Source organism: Xiphophorus maculatus, chromosome 9 (assembly GCF_002775205.1).
Source record: "Xiphophorus maculatus strain JP 163 A chromosome 9, X_maculatus-5.0-male, whole genome shotgun sequence".
NCBI classification, from domain to species: domain Eukaryota; kingdom Metazoa; phylum Chordata; class Actinopteri; order Cyprinodontiformes; family Poeciliidae; genus Xiphophorus; species Xiphophorus maculatus.
Window position 1 is genome coordinate 17103136 of NC_036451.1, and position 21000 is coordinate 17124135.

At 38.0% G+C, this 21000-nt stretch overlaps 1 protein-coding gene across 1 annotated transcript in view; it reads right to left on the reverse strand.

The window, feature by feature from the left end:
* Positions 1-11522: 11522 nt before the first annotated feature.
* Positions 11523-21000, reverse strand: part of LOC102220574 (metalloprotease TIKI2-like) — an 81173-nt gene continuing 71695 nt past the window's right edge. Inside the window, exons 5-7 of the mRNA XM_014471199.2 lie at positions 17304-17400; positions 13833-14111; positions 11523-12348 (exon numbers count right to left, since the gene is read on the reverse strand). Coding sequence (XP_014326685.1) covers positions 12123-12348; positions 13833-14111; positions 17304-17400 — 602 coding nt within the window. The 3' untranslated portion in view covers positions 11523-12122. The remainder of the gene's footprint in view (positions 12349-13832; positions 14112-17303; positions 17401-21000) is intronic.

Here is a 21000-nt window from a genome sequence, read left to right on the forward strand (position 1 = left end):
TGAAAACATGCACATTGCCACTGATCATTATTTTTAACTGCTGCTCAGTAAGTGTGTGAATTCTGTTGTCAGAGCTGGTTCAAGGCTGCATGGGGCTCTAAATAGAATCGGAAATAAAATTTAATACCAGGCACGCTGATTGAATCACTTTTAGTTCACATAATTTGTGATGCTCAAATTTAAAAGATGTCAAATGTAGTTTCTGGAGCCCAGAACATGATAAATACTGAGTAGAGGACTAAAATGATATTAGCATTTTCCATTCCAGCCTTTAAAAATGTAAAGATAATTTCTAAGTAATTCTTTTCTTTCTTTTGAGCAGTTTGTCCTTATGCATTCAAGGAGAAACTAGGCTTCATGAGCACAACATCCAGTCTCTAAAATTTTAAGCATAATATTTTACCCAAACCAAAATCTTTCCAATCCTATTGCATTTCTTTGCATATACTTTTTTAAATATCATGTTTTGTTTTGCACAAATTCCACTGATGTATCACTAGAACAACAATAACAACAAAAAAACAACAACAAAATCAAAACTTACATTTGTAAACCTGATTTGTGTAACAGTTCCAATACTCCTTGGGGGCTACCTGTTTTATTAGAGGTTTGAAGCTGCTGCTTAGTTTGCTTGTGCCTTGGGCCAGCCTTGCCATTGTAATTCAAAAAGGGACTTGACCACTAAAGCACACTTTCAGTGTAAAGAAAGCCACATTTAAATAGGATGGATGTTATGAGGTAAATAATCAGCCTTTACCCCAAACAGACTGTGCTGAAGCTTCTTGCTAAACATTTTCATGTATGAAAAAAATCCACAAAATGGAAGCAGATGGGTTGTCAGTGGAAGAAAACTGAGCTGATTGCCCCCTCTTTTAAGCATTATGTCAAGCTCCCAACACTGAGCTTTTTTCATCTGTGGTTATTATGTGTGTTCCTTTATCTAACCTATTTCTAATGGGCACAGGTTTCTAAATGCTGATGAGTTGGCCAGGTGAAGCCTGATCAGCCTCATGATATTAGAGGACAGCGGGGAGAGGGCGGGCTGTTTAAACAATTTTTATTTTTGTTAATCAACACGATCATAACCCCTGCAGAACAAAGGCGCAAATATCCATTTCCAAGGAAAAGGGTGAGTGCCCTCTCCATGCACCCCCTCGCCCTCCTCACCCCTCTGTCTTCTGTATTCGTTACCCTGGTAACCCCATGGGCAGAATGCAGATCAGGCAGACCAACGAAGCAGCGGCCCCTTGTCTCCCTTCACAATCCACCCCGATGATGACTCACACTTTTGTTCTTTGAGAGGGCAGGTGGGAGTTACAATACGTCTCAAATTATTGTCCACCCAAGACTTCCTTCCCTCTGTGACCTCCCCCACCTCTCTTTTCCCTTCCTTTAACTTAACCTTCATTTATTTATTTATTTTATTTGATCCAATTTATCTGTTTCACTTTCCTTCCTTTCACCCACTGATGACAGCAAATCCCACAAAAGCTCCCCCTTACAGCAGATGTGGCAGTGGTTTGCGAGAGGTCAGTGTTATCTAAACAGACCCATTGGGCTATTTGTTATAGCACCCTCCATCAGGCAGGAAGCCCTGAGGAATCAGCCCATCACTTCAATCAGCCACAACAGCACACAATGAATTTATAATAGCCGGATCCGAGCGAAGAATGGAATCAGATGAGAACTGCGAACGAGAGGGAGAAGAAAGGTTGGGGTGTTTAGGATAGAGCAGAAGAGGGTGAAGCGAAGAGCCGGAGGACGATTGAGTTTCAGTCTGTGTCAATGACCACTGTTGTGGGGGAGTGTGTTGTTTGTTTGTGGTCTGAAACAAACAAGAGATTGTTGAGGAGAGAGGAGATGAACTGTGTCCTTGTTTGACAGTGAACTGTACTGTATACATGTGTATGAAGTTTCATGTTTGCATGTCTTTTTTTTTGCGTAGGTTGTATGTGCACTAAATCTATCAAGCAGCTGCTCACATGTACTTTCTGTATTCACCCCCCCTTAAACATTTTCACATTTTGTCACACAAAACATGTGTGTCTTTTACCTGAACCGTATGTGAAAAAACAACAAAAGGTAGGCCTTAATTGTAAAGTGGAAGGCAAATGATTTATGTTTTCCAAGCTTCTACGCAAGTAAAAAATTATTTTCAGCTGCCCCTTTACTCTCATACCCCTAAAAAAATCCATCAACTGAAAATGGGAAGAGCATGGCACAATTCAACATACAGGGTCATGCGAAGTGCCATGTGCAGTGGAAAGTGAACACCGCCCAACAGTGCAAATATCATCTTCACGTTGAAACATGAAAGGTTTAGCATCACGCTAAGCCAGTGATGCCAAAAGTCGGTCCTCGAGGGCCGGCATCCTGCATGTTTCAGTTCTCTCCCTGGTGGTAGTAACAACCTTTTCAGCATGTCTATGTTCTTCTTAGGCCTTCTGATGGGCCAACATTTGATGCAGGTGCATTAAACCAGGAAGAGAACTAAAGCATGCAGGATGCCGGCCCTCGAGGACCGACTTTGGGCACCACTGGGCTAAGTTAAGCTAAGCTAACAGAGTTAATAAGAAGATGGATGGAGCTAAATACTGACAAAATCTTTTAGAGGATTTAAAAAAGCTTTGGGCTTTGGAAATTGTTCCTTGAGCAGAAAAACTATAATGGAGTGGTTGGAATCAAAGCACATTTAGACTGTCCTAATCAAAGTCCAAGTCTAAATTCAATCTAAAATTTGAATTGTTAAAAATTCTCCATCCAAATCAAATGAGCCCCAGATAGTTCTCAAAGAGGAGTGGCCAAAAACGTCTGGGTCTGGAGGCACAAAACTGGTAGATACATATCTTAAAACACTGTAATTTCAACAAAGGTTAGTTCTATAAAAGGTTTACATCAGGATTGTATAAAACTGCATGACACAAAGTCCAGATTTCTATTTTTAACGTGAAACTATGTATAATTCTTTTCCACTTTTTTTCCCACACTAAAATCCCACTATGAAATCCCACTAGATACAATGAAGTTTGCAGGTGTAAAGTGAAAACTTTGGAAAAGTTCAAGGGTTGTGAATGCTTCTGTAAGGGGATGTTTGTGGATCTTTAGGTTAATGGCCTGTTTGCTAAGAGGATCGGTAATCTTATCGTCGTTCAGAGGGTAAGTACATGTGACAGTAGATATATATACAAACTCTTGATGCGTATCTTGTTAGATTGTTAGGTAATGACTTTCAAGCTGATAGGGACAGTCGCTTCAGTTTATGTGTCTTGTGTGCTGGACATGTTGATGGTTCAAAAGTTGCTCATGCTCTAGTTTCAACTGGGATTCACTGGGACTAACTTCCCTCCTCTGTTCTCCACTCCCAGCACACAGCCTCTGACCTTTGACCACATTAACCAGTGCAATCAGACTCATCTCTCTGTCTTGCCTTATCACCGGGAATCAAACATTAAAAGAGGGAGGGTGCCAGTGTCGCTCATAAAGTTGTAGAAATATAGGCACAGAAGGAGGGGGAAGGAGGTTTAGATAAAGACAGAAAATAAGTCACAACTGGGATAACGTTAGACAAATGCTGGTAAGTGAAAACAAGTCAGGGTGTAAAGGAAAAGGAAAGCAGAGCGAAAGAACAGATTAAGCAACCAATTATGTCGCAGTGTGCATTGTTGTTCGCCGTCTCCCCAAGTTTGGTGATTAAAACCTTGTGGGCGGAGCCCAGCTGTTAGCAAACACGCTGTTTTACGAGTGTCATTCTGCAATTACCTGTTACCTTGACTGGCAGGGTTTTAAGACCGGGCTGGCCTTGGAGTTACCTGGATACATCTGGAGGGGAGCGATAAAACGAGCAGCGGGTGTTAGAAAAGCGATGGGATTGAGCTCCTATCTCTGTGGCCGCAGTCTGCACCCGAAAGTCCATCTGTCTGACTGGCGCCCATGACACACACCCTGTCTGTGTGTCTGTCTGCCTTTATGTCTGCACATCTGTCTGTTTCAGTGTGCACAGATTCATAAACTAAACCTTAATCCACGTCCTCTGCGCACACACACACACACACACACACACCCACCCACACACACACACACACACACATGCCCGCCCCCACCCGCACACAAATGGGAGTTCAGGATTTCAGGTGGTTTGCAGACAGTGATGGGTAGGAAAATATTTGATGTCCCCAGCCTCCCCATTTAACATTCTCAACCCGTGGTCTGACCTTAAAGACTGAGCATGCATGCACACAGTGCGTGACCCTGTGCGTGTGTGCGTGTGTTTGTTCGCTTAGCTTTTAGCCCCCCAGTTAGCCCGTCAGCCCCTTTTCAAACACACACAAAGACACACAGCAACCTATTAGGAGGACTTATCAAGGCCCATTTGACCTCCACCTTCTCCCTGACCTCCAGCTCCATCCCTCGGGAGAGCCATGGTCAGTGGGGCGAAAGTGTGTGAGGGGGTGTATGTGGGACAGAGGGGCTGCTACACTGTCTGACCGTGAGCAAACACTGATGGTCAAACACACTTCCTCCACCCCTTGCATTTTCACTTCCACTGCCGTCTCCCTACTTGGTGTGATTTACATCACAGTCATGTTCTAATTTTTTCTTCAATTACAGAAAAAAAAAGTTTTGCAGTGAAGTTATGTAATGCATCTCACTGCAGTCTTGTAAAATGCTCGATTTTATCTAATTATGTTTTGTTTTTTGCTCAAAACTGCAGAAAAATATCTGACTGTATTTTGCCTACACTCAACATATAGGAACATTTTAAATTTTTTTTTTGTAGTGCAACATGAGTAAAAACTGAAAACACAGCCATTGGGGAGGTGATGCATTCATTGTTTCTATCTTTGATTTGCCTGTGTTACAGACATAGACGCATTAGCTATCACCACTGGTAAATATGTAAAAAAAAAATAATAATAATTAATCTTTGACCTACATGACACAATGTCATACTGGAAAACTAGAAATTTAAAATTTTTGAGAAAAGAAAGGACATTTTATATACAAAAAAAATCACTGCCAACCCAAACTTATTTGGTTTTCTATAACTTCTTACAATACAGAGAGACATTTGACCATTCCTGCTCACAAAATTTCTCTACTTCAATCAGATTTCTGTGTCTTCTCTTCAGTTTGCTCTGCAGGGTTTCACCACCTAAATGATGTGGTCCATTTAGGCCAGCAGGTGTTGTAGCCCATCACAAAAAGCTTAAAAAAAACTTAAAACTTACAGTGCTAAAATGAATCCACTACATCATACATTGTTCACAATACGCACACAAAATGAGGAGTTTGCTAGACGTCTCGTGTTAATGATTTTGATGGTATGACAAGAAAGATGTTTTTCGGTTGGCATGTAGGTATTGTCTCCAGGTGTTATGGTGACTGGGTGACGCAAAGATGCCACTCTTTGCTACGCTTCTCTAACAGCAAAGAGTTTTATTTTTTGTTTCCTTAAGTTCTCAGTCATTGTCCATGGTGGCACAGATAAATTTAGATCCTTTTCAGGCTGTGTAATATTTGTGTCCAGTTGCCACAACAATACAGCTGACACTCAGATCAACTCTAAAAGTAAAGAATAAACTCATAATTTTTTTATTTAAATCAATAATTGTGCCACCAATTAATTTAATTTAAAAAAATGAAACTTTTTTATCTAACGTAACTTTCCCCCTTTCAAAAACGTAAAAAAATTTCAATAAGCGATTTTGTTACTGCAATAAACTGCAATATCTTTTAAAAAACAATTTCCAACACATTGCTAATTTGCTCGTCTGTGATGTGTCAGGGTTTTTCTTGCAGACATACCAAAGTTAAATTCTCCGTGTTAATTGGTAATTTACTGTCCCAATTTACAGCCTCTAAGTGGCTGATTAAGCTTTGATCCTTCTCCTTGAGGGTTTTGAAATTTAAGTGTATGATAGAAGTGCACTGCATAAATATCTAGCACTTAAATCCTGAACTGACTGAACTCATTTCGCGCTCTCCACCCTCCACCCCCTGCCCTCAAACACAGCCACCTGGTGTTGGAGCCTGTTTTTAGACCTGCTGAGTTTAGGACTCCAGACTGGATGAATTTCTAATTAGAAAAAACATTTCAGTTTCTGCATACTGTCAAGTTACAGCAGCACAGTTAGTGCTCTCTCTCTCTCTCTCTCTCTCTTTTTTTTTCCACATCTGTCACCTTTGGGTCTTCAAACATTTTCTGGCAAAAGAGGGAACAATTGGGTTCTTAATCATAGGACTTTACCCTTATGCTTTTTTTCTAGGATCAACTGACACACAATGCTTTGTAGCAGGTAAACAACAAGAATATGTTTATGAAAAGAAGAATTAATCTCAGTAGGTATCTTTGGATAAAGTCATATTTGTTTTATGCCCTTTCCCCCAACTGTGTCTAGGAGGGCTTTCATGTGGCTGTAATTACCATATTTCATTAGCGTGTGGAGTGTCACCGCTGGAGCATCAAAGCGGTTGGCTCTTCGTATATATGTGCGGAAACCGCTGCCAGGGAAGTACACAACTATCTGTTTTTCTCTCCCCCCAGAATAAATTCGCCCTTGCCTGTTTTTGAGTGCACTCTCTCCCTCAAGCTGCTGTCGATATCAAAGAGAACCCATTCCGCATGTGAAGTGCCCCTTGTGCAGAATAATAAAGCAGTGCATCATGGCAAAAAACTGTGAAACACAACACTCTCGCCATCATCCTTCAATGCACAACCCAAGGACACACATGTGTACATATGAATACACAAGCACACATAGTATTCCTTTCCCCTTTGTGGCGTCTTTACACTCCTTGGTACACATTCACTCTGTCTGGCCTGCCACTTAAAAACATACTATCCTGTCTTGCCGGGTGTTCTATACAGAACTCCACTGTATGGCTGTTTACCTTTTTCATGAACAGCAGGTCTGCTGCCAACAAAAGGTTGTTTTATTTGTTAAGGTATGAAAATTTGAGTAAATTGCAAAGCATATTTTTATTTAAAATTATTATTCTCACAAATATTTTTTGATTATATATATATATACATATATATATATATATATATATATATATATATATATATATATATATATATATATATATATATATAAGTTCATATTTCCTCATGAGACATAAAACAAATTGATAAACTATGTGTCATATTTCTTTATTGCACGATGAGTTTATAGTTCAAACATAACAATTTGTTTTTACTTTAAAATCTAGAAAAAGAAAGTTCAATCAGAATAACAATAAACTAGTCTAATTTTAGCTAATAACATAACATAAAATAGTGTATCTTTTTTATAAACCTTTAAATAAAATCCAGGATAATATTGTCTGTTTTTCTTTTGCAACTTGCACCTGACCTGTGTTTGGCAGTACAAGGCCATTGGGCTCAATTTAGCAGCTTAGGCCACAAAGCCTTCAACAAGATTTGGACAATGGGTGAAAATAATATCTCACCCAACACAAACAGAGATGAGCTGCGAGTTTGCAGAACCCTCCAAAAAGCTCCGCTTTACACGCTATCAGGGGAATTATCTAAAAAGGAGAACAGCTATCTGCTCCGGGGCTAAACACACTTTTTGTTGTCCCATTGCTTTATGGCTTCCCTCTCGGCTAGACAGACTATCAAAGATCTCCTTGATACGCAGGACATGCGGTCACTGAGAGGTTTACGAATACATTGTTTAATTAATAAACACTACCTTATATATTCATTGTCCAGCAATAACCATGATGAAATTCTTTATGATACTTTGATAGCCGTGATTTACTATGAGAAAACAGAGCTAACTGGAACTGTCACTTTTTGTGGGTAATGTGATAGCAAAGTCCACCGGAGAATATCCCTGTGATCGGTATGCATGCTGCAGCTTAACAGTCAAAGCAACACACTCTTGAAATGCTCTTAACAGCTGCAGCTACCTGAAATCAATGTTCTCCTTGGCTCTAGTGACACTTTATCAGGTATTGATCCTGTTTTAAGCTATGCCACTTGTTCCATCTGCTGCTCTGCATTTTCTGTCATTGTGTCCTTTACACTTCATGGACTCAGGCAGACAAACCACAGCTACGGCTACACCAAACAACAAATATTGTTGTTTTGTCCTCCACTGAAAATAAAATAAGAACAATATTAACAATAAAATGTCTACCGTGTGTTCAGTAAAACAGTGCTAAGCTTAAGATTTGTCGTTTACTTACACTTTCCTCTAAGTACTTAAGTTTTTTTGTCTTACATTTGTCTGTGTACATGTGTACTGGATAACCAGTGTAAAAACACAAAGTGAGTTTTCTAAAAATCTTAAATGTCAAAAGTAGTTGTAGAAATGCTATAGACTTTTTCCCCAAGAATTTTTACATGGACTAGAGATATAAAAGTAGCACACAGATTTCTAAAATAGCTCTATTGTGGACAGCCCCTCACAATGTCTAAAACAGCAAGCTCCTCTCAGGAGTGCTAGAATTACCACAGAATGAAGATAAAAAATGAGCCTGTTTAACCCATATATACGATAACCCATTATATATATATATATATATTTTTTTTATTTATTTTTTTTTTCTTGTCTTAGCAACAAATTAAAATATTTACTGCAGTTTTAAATTGAAAATTTATTTTAAAAAATGCACAGGTTTTAAAGATGAGTAATGAGCTGAAAAATGGTCCTCAAATAGGATTTACTATGGAACATTTATAGGTAAAACGTAGGAACAAAGCTCATAGCTCATAGCTGTGCTGCCCAACTCAGAATTATCTCCTTGAAACCCATTTAATAGCCACCAATCACAGGTTCACCGGTGCCCCCAAAGACTCCCAGAGGTCTTGAAAAGTACTGGTCACAGCTGGCAAATTGTGAGAGTTGTGAGTTATCCATAAGCCTCTAAATCTGAATCTAAATCTAACTCTGATTCCTAATCGTTTTAGCAAAGGTGATCTTTAACAACTTCCTGGTCTCCTTTGAGTGAGACTGAAGCTTGATCCTTGGTAGGTTTCCAAAGTCCCACAAAGCCTTAACCTTGGAGCCTCTCCCTCTGTCCCCCTTTCCAGGGAAGTGGATACGGAGAAGGAGGTGTTTCGGTGGGTGGGTGTCTTTAGACTCAGCCGTGTCTGAGGTATACGGAGAAAAACCAAGGATCTGCCACATTATATGCTCCAACATGACTGGCAAATCCACCACGGTTAAACAAACTTAACCTTCATTTGTGAAACGGTGCAAATCAAAGGGCAAAAACGACTTGTGCAAGTAATTACCACTGGGGGAGAGCAACAGGGTGAAGGAAGGATGGAGAAGTGGCAGGAGGGGAAGGAGGGGGAGTTGGATGAGGTGTAGGTGATGTGAGTGTGGTTGGTTGTAAGGGACAGCTAGGCGCTAACAGGTTGAATGCAAGGAAATGGGAATCATTTAAGGTGAGGGGCATTTTTAATGAGTTTGCTCAGAAATTGATTTTCCACTGTAATCTTTTATTTATATGCGGCCGGCGTTGTGTCCCTGGTGGAGGGAGGGTCAGCCCTCAGAGCACCCTGTCAAGGCCCCACACCCTCAAACAACACCCCAAAGCCCAGGGAAAATGGTATTCTAACTAAGGCAAATATTGCCCTGTCTTGGCTTAAGGGGCTGTTTGCTCTAAATGAAAAAAAAAAGTTGTCTGTTCCTCTTTTTCCAAATTAATAGAATACCTTATAAAACAAAACACCTCTGCAGAAACAGTAATATTAATTACCTTTCAGACATCTCATATTGGGGGGGCGGGGGGTCTTTATATAATTGCCAGATAGTAACATTTTAACTTTATTATTATAAAATTAAATAATGGTTAATTCATATCTGGATCTCTTAATTTATTTTGCTGTATTATAAATTATTAAAGAACTTCTGAAATTACTTACATAAAAAAATCCTTTCACAACTGAATAAAGATCAATTAGTTGCTCATAAATCTAATTAATACATAAGTTAAATAAAATTTATTATGTAGCACAATTTTACAGCAAATGTTTTCTTATAACATTTTCCAAAAACGTCAGTTAAATCAAACAATATTACTAAGTTAATTACTTACAAATTTATTCTAGTTAACAAACAGTGCAGTGAAGTCCATTTAATGATAATATTTTTTGCAAACAGATCTATTTAAGTTGCAATTTTCATTTTAGTATAATGTATTCAGTTTCTTGTTGACAACAATTTGTTATGTCAAAATAAAAATAAAGCTTGTTGCAAACAAAACTTTTCAGAAATAATACAATATTAACAATATTCTTGCCTAATGACTAGTGAAGACAGGGATCAATTCTGCCACAAGTCTGCAAAGACAAGCTGCTATGAATAGTAAGCAGATGGATATTAACATTATTAAAAGTTGCAAAGGTACTCTGACATTAAAATATGTATTGATAGGTATTGGATTATAAATTGTATATTATATTTTGAGTATTATTCCTTGTAAATTCTTCTAAAGTTGTGTTTTTAAAAGTAAAGTTATTTCTAACACCACTTTTTTCTTGTATGATGGCTTAATGATCATTTAACGTTTAAAGATTAATTTTGCTCTAAAATTAATTGCACATCATTAGAGTAGATAGACAACAAAAAAGGAATTGAAAAACGCAGAGTCCAATTTAAATGTGCGTGAGGTCTCTAAACTGAACCGTCATCCGCGCTGCTTGCTTCTGCGCTACTTATATTGAGACTCTAGTGTCATCTAGTGGCAGTAATAATAACTACAGTTTGTGTAGTAGTGGAGGTGTTTTCAGTATGAGAGAGACAGATTTGGTGATCTATGTATTTAAGGGATCCAGGATTAGTTGAACATGTTGGCCGAAATATGTTGTACTTTTTCTAATAATTTAAATTTTATGTCTGTCATACGCCAAAACTCATAATTACTTCAAAAATTTACATCTTTTGTTATATTTTTCACCCGTGGAGGTCGCCAGTTTGTCACCCAATGGGTTGATGATAATGGTCCATTCTGTACTGGAATCTAGAGAGTAAACCCAAGAATGCTAACTTTTCCCGAGTTGTTGTTTATCATATTGCGTTTGACTGGTGTAATTTTAGACAATGCCACTCTGTGTCTTTATAGGCTGTAATTGAAAAAGATAATTGCATGGTAATAAATATATTTCTTTCAGTCAACTTACCTTTTGTAAGCACATCTCTTTCCATTACTGATTTTAATTGTTATTTTTATACCAAAGTTGAATTTGTCTGAAGTACAAATCTGAGAAGACTTTTAAGTTTCAGCGCTCGTCTTCAACTTAACCAGCAGATGGCGGATTAAGACTACCTGTTGCACAAAACTTTACATACGTAAAAATAGAAATAAATCACTGGAGAGTAATGGAGAATTTCATCCTTGTTTGAAGATTCAGAAATTTACACACACAAAAAAAAAAAAATCAAATAGACATTTTTTGCTTTGGCTTCATCAGGGAAATAGTTATTGATGTATTATTTGATTTTTTTAATCCGCTTCCACAATTTGTATATCAACTAAAAACAACAACTCACAGTATACGTCATTAGTTATTTTTATTTTTTTCTATTCATCAAATAGCAAGAAAATATACTCTGTTTTCCAGAATTAATAAATACAGTACAAATTTTCTTTATGAACAAATGCACAATTTACAAAGTGACAACTCATGCACAGCACTGTGTGCAATGAAGCCATTTATCACAGAATCATAACCGTCATTGATATGTTCAAATCTCAATGTTAAAGTAAATTTTTTCTACACAATATTAAAATTACATTAGGTCAAGACTCCAATTCTTTGGAATAATTCACTGTTATGTGTTTGTTATTCTAATAGTTCGACAGGCCTGTAAATCTTCATCCACGGCCCGTTGTTGTGCCTTTGTTACGAGCCTCTTCCTCACAATTTGACACCTGGTGAGTCATTAAACACTTCCAACATGATGTCTGTACTGAGGAGGCTGACGGCAGGAGTGTTCCCTCTGAAGACCCGCTGTCCTGCTGGCTGAAGCTTCTCACCATCTCATGTCTGCGCGTGCTGATGATGGCCACCGTTGTTTGTCTTTATCACGTACATTCCTCTGCTCTGGTATGGATGTAGTAGCGTCTTAAGTGTCTGACTGCGAGATAGCTCTGTCTTGTGGTCAGGAGGTGAGCAGCATGTGTGATAAAAACCAGGCTAAAATACAAGACAGGGTGAGGGAAGTGTGAGCCAGCTGGGCTGAGCTGAGGCTGTGCAGTGTGGGCGAAGGAGAGTCAGCGTGTCGCTCTATAGAAAAGATTTCCAACTGTCTGTGTTGTTCTTGATGGGTCAGCGGAGGCTCCACTGTTATATACCCGTTGATTATCCTCACATTAGGTGGTGGTGTGCTGGAGGAGGGATAAAAAACAGCTAATTAAAAATTTGTGTTTTTTTGCCAAACCATTCAGAGTTGTCTCAGTTTGAAAAATCATTAGGATGTTTTTACTACTCACTCTTCAGCTCCATATTGAATTTCTGCTAGTGCTGATCTTGTAGCTCTGATAACATTAAACAAAACCTTATCTGCATTCCATGATGACTTGCATGGAAGTTCATGTTTATTTGCAAAATGAATCACCAATAACTCAATGTAAAATGCACCTAATAAGTTCATATTAAGCTCATTGCCCAGAGTACCTGATAGACCCTGACTCCTTAGACAACCATCTGCTACTGGTAAGACATTGACTGCTCACAACAAAATCCTCCAACAAAAGATCTAAACTTTTTTCTAAACTTTTTAGATGTCTAACCTATATCTAATTCCTTTAAAATTGAACATATTTTAATTCTGGGAACATCCTGTAAACATTTATTGTATAATGATGTGAAAGGTTTCAAAAAGAGTTCTTATGGCGTGTAAGCAGCTATTGTAATGTTTATTTTAAATATAAATCTTCTTCATGGATCACAGGTATCTGTAGATTAGTCGGTCACTTAGACTTAGTAGTATTTATTTGGCCTTTGACAATAATTTGAAAGAACCCAGATTTTAAATTACCCTTTAGAAAGAATATTGGAGTTAACTTTGACTAGAACCTGTCTGGTAAATTCAGCTTATTTTTATAATGCCATTTCACAACAAATGTCGTCTCGAGGTACTTCACAAGAAAGTAAAGTCAATTAATACCACAAGTATTCTAATTGATATTAGTTATCAAACAGCACATTAAGCTCAGTTTGTTATTCAAATTTGTCTAAAAACATTATAAGGAAATCCTGCTAAAAACTATTTCTGTGACATCCATTCTTTCATGTACAATTTTGAAAAAAAAAAAAAAAAGAAAACAAATAACTGGTCTCAGAGTAAAGCTGGAAAACTGCATCACTCGTCCATTAGTTACTTCTAGACTTAACTATCATTATTCAAAAACCCTATCTGGTTTTTGTTCTCCAGTCCTACTCATATTGAACCTTTCAGGAGTCGCTGTTCTTCATTGTTCCCACATGCTTGCTGGGAATGAAGAATCACTTTAAAACCAATTTTGAAAGTAATCTGCTGCTTTCTTAACAAAGAACTCTTTACTAATTGGCATTTTATAATCAGTAAAGTGAAACTGTATTGTTTTATAACTGATTTGGACTGTGTATAACTGCATCCGAATCTGATATAATGATTGGATTGGGTGAATTGCATTAATTTAAACATCACTTTGACCGAACTGGATATAAATGGAACCCGTTTGTCTTGTAAATCTCTCACAAATTATGCCGACATCTGTTGTGAATTGGTGCTATGCAAGTAAGCCGAATTTAAATTAATTCAATAAAGTCTCCAACGTAAGCTGGTTGGTAAAGTCTGCTTTGACTTTGATCACAGTAAATGTCTCACCTATCCCCAAAGCGAACCCACAGGTCACTGAACAGTCTGGGCCTTCCATGGCTCCGGTGGGCTTTGTGGGGCCGTTTGTGCCGTCCAAACTCCTCCAGCTGATTCAGGCTGTCGGGGAGAAGCATGTGAGGCAGCTCCTCCCCTTGCAGCCCAGGCACATCATCTGGGTCTTCCATCTCCTCCTCCAGACCGGTTGGCCAGCTGGTGGGAGTCACTGTACTGGTGTCTAAGGGCTCTTCAACAGACCTTGCTTCAGGCAGTTCTGGATCTCGTTTACTCCTGGAACAGAAAAAGAGAAAGAGAGAAAAATAAAACAAGGCATGCATGGAGTCAACTATTAAAACATTTGATTGTATAAACCCCGACTTAATCAGAGGTTTCACTAAAACAATTTAGCTCCACAGCTAATGGGAAATGGGAGGGATTTTTTTTGTGTGAAGCTATATGCTTTCCTACAAGTTTTAACCTGCAGCTAGTGAATGTTATTTTTTTAGTGGTTTCTGACCACTCAGTCACTTTCCTCGTCAAATACCCCAATTTGAATCAAGGACATGAACACCGCAAGGAAAGCCTCACTCTATTAATGATACCCGGAGTGGCTTAAATACAAAGCAGCCAACATTAGGGAAAAGTTCAACATTTGTGGTTGCCATATTTTGTCTACCAAGACTAACAATTTGACCAAAAAAAGACCACCCAGAATCTTCCCTGAAAAACTCAATGTACTCATCTTTCTTACATCCATTACTCATACTTTCTCTTCTTATGTTCATTTCTTTTAGTATTCAAGGCACTATCGTTTAAAGTCAATGAGCAATTAGTTGAATTCAAAAATATTCAACTAATATCTCAAAGGGAAGTTAAATAAACGAGAATTACTTAAAAAGTCTTCCTTACAGTGAAGATGTTAAACACAAATATTGCTAAATAAATGTCTGTCTCAATTTAGACATACTTTCTATGAAAGTTGCTTGCAGGTGTCTGCAGGAGGCAAACTTTTGGAGCTTTCTTCTCTTGTAGTGTGTCTCACTGCTGAACTTTGAAGTGCTTCACAGTAATGAAGATGAATCCACACAAAACTGCACAGTTAGCTTTAGGTTATTAAAACACATGAGCCTAATTTGTGATTTTATCTTGAGGTGAAAACACAAGGTGAAACAACTGTTATGATATGAGCATCATAGTTGGAGAACGCAAATGGAGCCTTTTCACTTATCAATGAAATGAATAAATTCTTATGCATGCAAGGTGTGATATGGAGGAAGTGAGATGAATTTCTATCTTAATGGCTCGGTCAGCAGTGTGATGATATCTCCAGCCCTGCTGTTGAGTTACTGTGGAGCCAAACCCAGATTCAAATTGCTCTGTCTGTCATACAGTAGCATTACTGCTCTTTAGGTTATTCCTTGACACGATCCAGGTATCAGGCTTACAACTTTCACGAACACCTGTCATGCATCTTGAAGTACACATGCCTATTGTATCATCTCACATCAGGAAGGTGCAAATGTATCTTTGCATGCATGTGTGGGTTTTGTGACCACAGCAAGTTAACTCACTTGTTAACTTTAACAACATGACCCACCACTCAATCAAGCCTTCAATTGGACAGAGAGATGCTTTTTGATGCTTTAATTTGCAAAGATTAATTCTCTAAATTGATGAACTCTAATGTTTTTACTACTGCAACATGATTATTCCTTTTGTACTTTGCTTTTATTTCTGTCTTACTCAAACTTAAGTTGCTTTTGATATCATTTTATGGGCAGATCGATTAAGGCCCACCGTAACAGGGAGGCTGCAGAATGCCAAGAACTGGAGGAAGACAAACTCAAACACTGGTTGGCAGAAAGGTTTTGTAAAGACACTCAGCCTAGCCAACTCCAATTTTCTGTGAGGTTCTTGCATGTAGTGAACATCTGAGAACTTAAGTGTGTGCAATACTGCCCCTCCTTGGCAGCGCACATCATTCTACTCACTCCTGCAAGCACGTGTGTGGGCATGTGCTCATGTGTTGTGGTGAGAACAAGTAGAACAACTGTTGGCAGCTTGCTTTGGCAGCATTAGAGCAGAGGGTGGTGAAGAAGAGATCGACTAAAGTGATGGAAGTGATGATGTTTAAAAGTATTCCAGCATAGCTGAATTGTTTTTGTTACTTATCTCAGTTCGGGTTGTATTTGTCCACAAAGAGCTGCTATAAATCTACAGAATCTAAATAACTCAGCTACCAAGAATTAAATAACTAAAACCAGGCTGCAATGCATTGAAAACAAACAAACAAAAAAAAAAAAAACCTTTTGACCTTTTTCCTATTCCGTCAACTTGCAGCAACAAACAATCTGAAAATCTGGGAAACATATGTTTTTAGCCCACTGGAGTCAATACTTTTGTAGCGTTGCTTTTCTCTGATATAACAGCTGCAAGTCTTTTGGGGTAGATCACCTTTACACATCTAGAGACTGAACTTTATGACCAGTTTTCTTTGCATGATTGCTTAAGCACAGCCTGACTGTGTCTGCTGTTCATACACAGGAACAGATTTTGACCAATACCAGTCTGTTGTAACCCAAGCTTGAATGATTAGGGGCATGGTCCCGTAGGCCCAGCTTCCTTTTCCCTGCTAAAAAATTCCCACAGCAAGATTCGGCCACCACCATGTTTTACTCTGGGGAAGACGCATTCAAGGTGATAAACCGTATCAACCCACAATACATAGCATTTTGTAGTCAAAAGTAGTACTAGTAAAAATAACATTTTTGTATCTTCTAACCAGAATACCTTCTTTTCTCCAGCTCCTCCAAAGTTGCTATGATCTTTTGAAAGCTTATCTGAATTAAGCCCTCCCTGACTAGCTTATTGGTTTAGATAGATGGGTACGTCTTGTTAGGTTTGCACTTACAGTATGTCACACTCTACATTTTTTAACGATGGATCAAGCAGTGCTTTGTGGGATGTTCAAAGCTTTGGATATGATTATATAGCTTAAACCCTCTTTAAAGTTCTCCACAATGTTATGTCTGACATGTCTGCTATGTTCCTTGGTCATTCTAATGCTGATTTTTCATTAATGTTCTCCAAAACACGTTTGAGATCTTCAAAAACAGCTCTAATTTGCTGATTAAGTTACACAGATGTTTACAAATTGAGTGGCATCTGAAGGTAATTGGTTGCGCTGGATTTTATTTAAGAGCATTTAAGAGTGAAGGGGACTTAACACAAACATATGCTATATTTTACATTTTTTTAAAGAATTTTGAGACATTTGAAAACCTTGTTTTATTTTCCTTCCACTTCAAAATTATGGTCTTTATTGTGTTGGTCTGTCACATACAATTAAATAAAAAACTTATTGACTGTTGTAACATAAAATCTGCAGAGGTTTTGGGGATACATGTTTGATAGATGTTCTGTATTACTGTGAAGTGTAGGGTTTGTTTACCACACAGTTATTTGCCCTTTCACCTTACTTACTCTGTAACTTGCTCATGATGGTCAGAGAGAAGATGAACAATTTCATAACCGTCCAGCTTGAGTATATCCAGCACACTGTGGTTCCCAAGGAAGTGACCTAAAAGTGGACAAAAGCAGAAAAGTAATGGGGAAAATTACTTTATAAACAACTTGTAACAATGTTCTTGTTTTATCTTAATGACTGAATATTGTTTGATGGAAATTAAAAAAGGCTCATAACACATTCCTGTATGAAACAATCTATACATTTTCAGTATTGATAAAGCATTTTCCACGTTTCTTTCTTTACCAATAACAATAAAATGTCTGCACTCTCCATGAGCCCTTGTACCTCAGGCACTAACAGATACGCCTGGTGTTGGTATTAAGGGAAGTTAGACTCCATTCAACTATCAATGCACAATATATTATTAATTTGCAGTTTGTACATATAACACATGAAATACTGTAATATCAAATGTTGCAAGTGATACTTTGCAATAGCAAAAATCATTGACTGATGTAGTTATGACTGTAATACTAAATACAGTGCATGTCTAAAAGGTGCCTTCGTACTATGTGAACCATCGCGCGTTATATGTAGTTCTGTCCAAACAATTTTAGCCGAAAGTCAACAATCTCAAAATCATGCTCTGTACCTTTTTCACAGAGGGCTTTTTTTTTAAAATAACATTTTGTTCATCTTGCATACACTATAAGATTTTAAAAAGCTGCAAACTGGTTTTAAAAAAATAACTCTTCAATTGAACTAAGATTATCTGTTCATTGCCACAGAGAGCAAGTGTTCTCTGATTAAGCAAGAGATTGGTCATGCCAATATAGCTGTTGAGTCAAATTTAAGGAAGAACCTTTAAGTGGAACAAAAAGAGCTCATGTCACTCCTGTTTTAAACTTTACCCTGGTTAGGAGATGATAGTCTTTCAAATAATTCTTACAAGGTGACTAAATCTGTACGGATTTTAGGCAAAAATATTTCTTTAACAATTTTAGATTTCGTTAGTGAGAAAAAGCAGAGAAGCTTTCAAACGCTGAGAATGTTCAATTGCAGTCATGCCTTATATCTACTGGGCTTACTTGTTGTTTGGTAATGACCCCACATTGTCGACACTCAACCTCTCGCCTCTCCTCCAATCATCCATCACTTTCAGTCACCTTGTCTGTGATTCCCTCAGTCTAACATCAAACATGCAGGCCTCAGCCACACACTGATGAAAGCTTTTTTTTTTTATTTCTGCCATCGGCCGATAATCCTGTGTGTCACTCAACTCAGCAATAAGCCGCTCTTTAGCCTGACATCACCTTTGCAAGCACACATACTCTATGAGAGGAATTCATATTTGTGCTCACACAAAGGAATTCGCTCTCTCACTCACACACCTCGGATCTCTCCTGCAGCTTATTAACAACATGCTGACAATATTCAAGCCTCTTATTTGCTTTCTGTCAGGGCCCTCTGCTCCCACTCAGCTCTCCACCTCCTGTCAATTTTATCATTATAATGTTCCCAATCATTCCTGAAAGTCAATGAGAGAAACATGCAGCGTTACACTTTCTTGGCAGGCAAGTTCAAAGGCAGTCCAAGGCGAGGCCACGGAGTCAGAGGAGGCTGCTAACAGCAGTGTCGGCAAGATCAGATGGGATTACACAGAGGACTGAGTGTGAGGTTTTGTCTAGGTGAAAATGATTCTGTCTATTTATGTATAAATAGACACTTTCATACGAAAGTGGCTTCTTAATCTGCTGGGAAATATAAGCCAAGGGTAAAATTAGGTAATTTTCTCAGTTATTTCCATGTTTTCTTTATGACATTCAGACTGAAAAAGTTAAAGCAATAAACTTTATTAAAAACAGTTGCACTGTTAATGGCAAACAGTGAAAGGTTGTTTTCATTCGTAGCACTGGAGCAACATAGCGAAAGAAATAGAGCTAGAAACTGCTCGTCAATGAGTATAATTGGTATTATATCATCTACAGCAGCAATACCAATCTGGTATCACTTGAATCTCACTGAGATTTTCGCTGTCGATAATGACACTGCATCATCAACTTCAGCAATCTCCTCACAAGGTCTATGGCTTTTGTTCAGGGATTGATTTGCACATTTATATGTTCATCTGTGGGACACAGAACTCGCTTTTTTTTTTCTGAGCGGTACGATCGTTGGACCAGACGTATGCAGCTGCACAATTCTCTTCCTGATGTCTTGGCTGATTTCTTTTTACCTTCCCATCTTGTCAAAAAAGAAACCAACCTGTCCCTGGTGTGGTCTTAAAATAGAGCCACAGTTGTTCCACCAATTAACTCAAATGTGTTACTTAACCTATCAGAGGATTGTAGAGGGACACCAAAAGGTTTGACCCAAGTGATAAAGTTTAAAAGAATTATTCCTGATACTGACCAAATGTATGTAAACCTCTAAATTTGAATAAAGCTACAAAAAAGTCCTTAAAAAATGTTATTCCTAAATTCGTCAATATTTAGCAAATGGAAATAATTTTAGTAATTCTAACCAACCTAAAACAGGAGAAGTTTGGCTTGATTTAATTTCAGACAATGAGGAAAAAAATGTGTATGCGTCTTTTTATTCACTTTATGTAAACGTCTCGTTTCAACTGTACATCTCAGTATCAACAATCTCAACAAACTTTACCTGAAAGTTATTTCTCTGTTACCCCAGAAGCTACACAAAGAAATCATTGAGAAACTTCCTCTCATCATATTCTCCTTTTTTATTCAAAAGACCACCTGCCTTCCCCACGGAGGCAACTTTAACCCATATAACCATTTCACAGGTTAAAACCAAGTCTGAAAGTTTGACATGAAGACAATTTACCATTAAAACATAGAGTATGAAATAAGTATTCTAATTACAGATATTAGAAAAGTGAACCTTCACGATTTTGTGTTGTATTCAGACTACCCCAATGCAGTTCAAAATAAACTTAAACAATATGTAACAATTTCTAACATTAGGAAAAGGCTACTATTATAAAAAAACTATTTAAGGAAAAAGATTCAGCTTTTCAGTAAAGGTTCAGCTCGTCTATAAAACAGCTTTTTTATTAAAAGCTTTTAATAAAAAATTGTTTTCTCCACCATGTTCCTCCAAACCCTTTTCTGCTTTCAGACCGTTCACACTGTACATTGTGACGGTTTGTTATGTTCAGGATCATTAACATGCACCCCGTCCTTGAAAAACCTACTGTACTCATAAACAAAATTGATAAACAATGACAAATCTCTGGTCTGGGTCTCGACTCAAAACAAAACACAATCAAGCCGTCCTGGTCAGGGTGAAAGAAAACCCCCACTTCTAAAAATTTATGTTTGAACTAACATTTGAGGGATTGCATGGTTCTCCTTGATTTGATGCAATTTATCAAAGCAAACAGTTGTGTCCGAGTTTCCTACAGATCTGGTATTTTGGAGAAAAAAAATAAAAAATACACACTAGCTTTTCATCTTGCAACAGTGGCAAAAGTATTTATGCTTACGTACGTTTCCTCCCCATATGTGAAGGAGTTAGAAATAAAAGCTCTTGAATGTGCGTGGGCGGATGAGCTTGTGTGTTTGTTAGTGAAGTGTCCAGACGGTAAATTGTGGTGCTTCAGAAGCAGAGAGTAGACCCAACAAACAATTTCACTTGTCAAGATGTAATAAGGAGTCAGCTGATCCCTAATGGCACCTCTGCCCCATT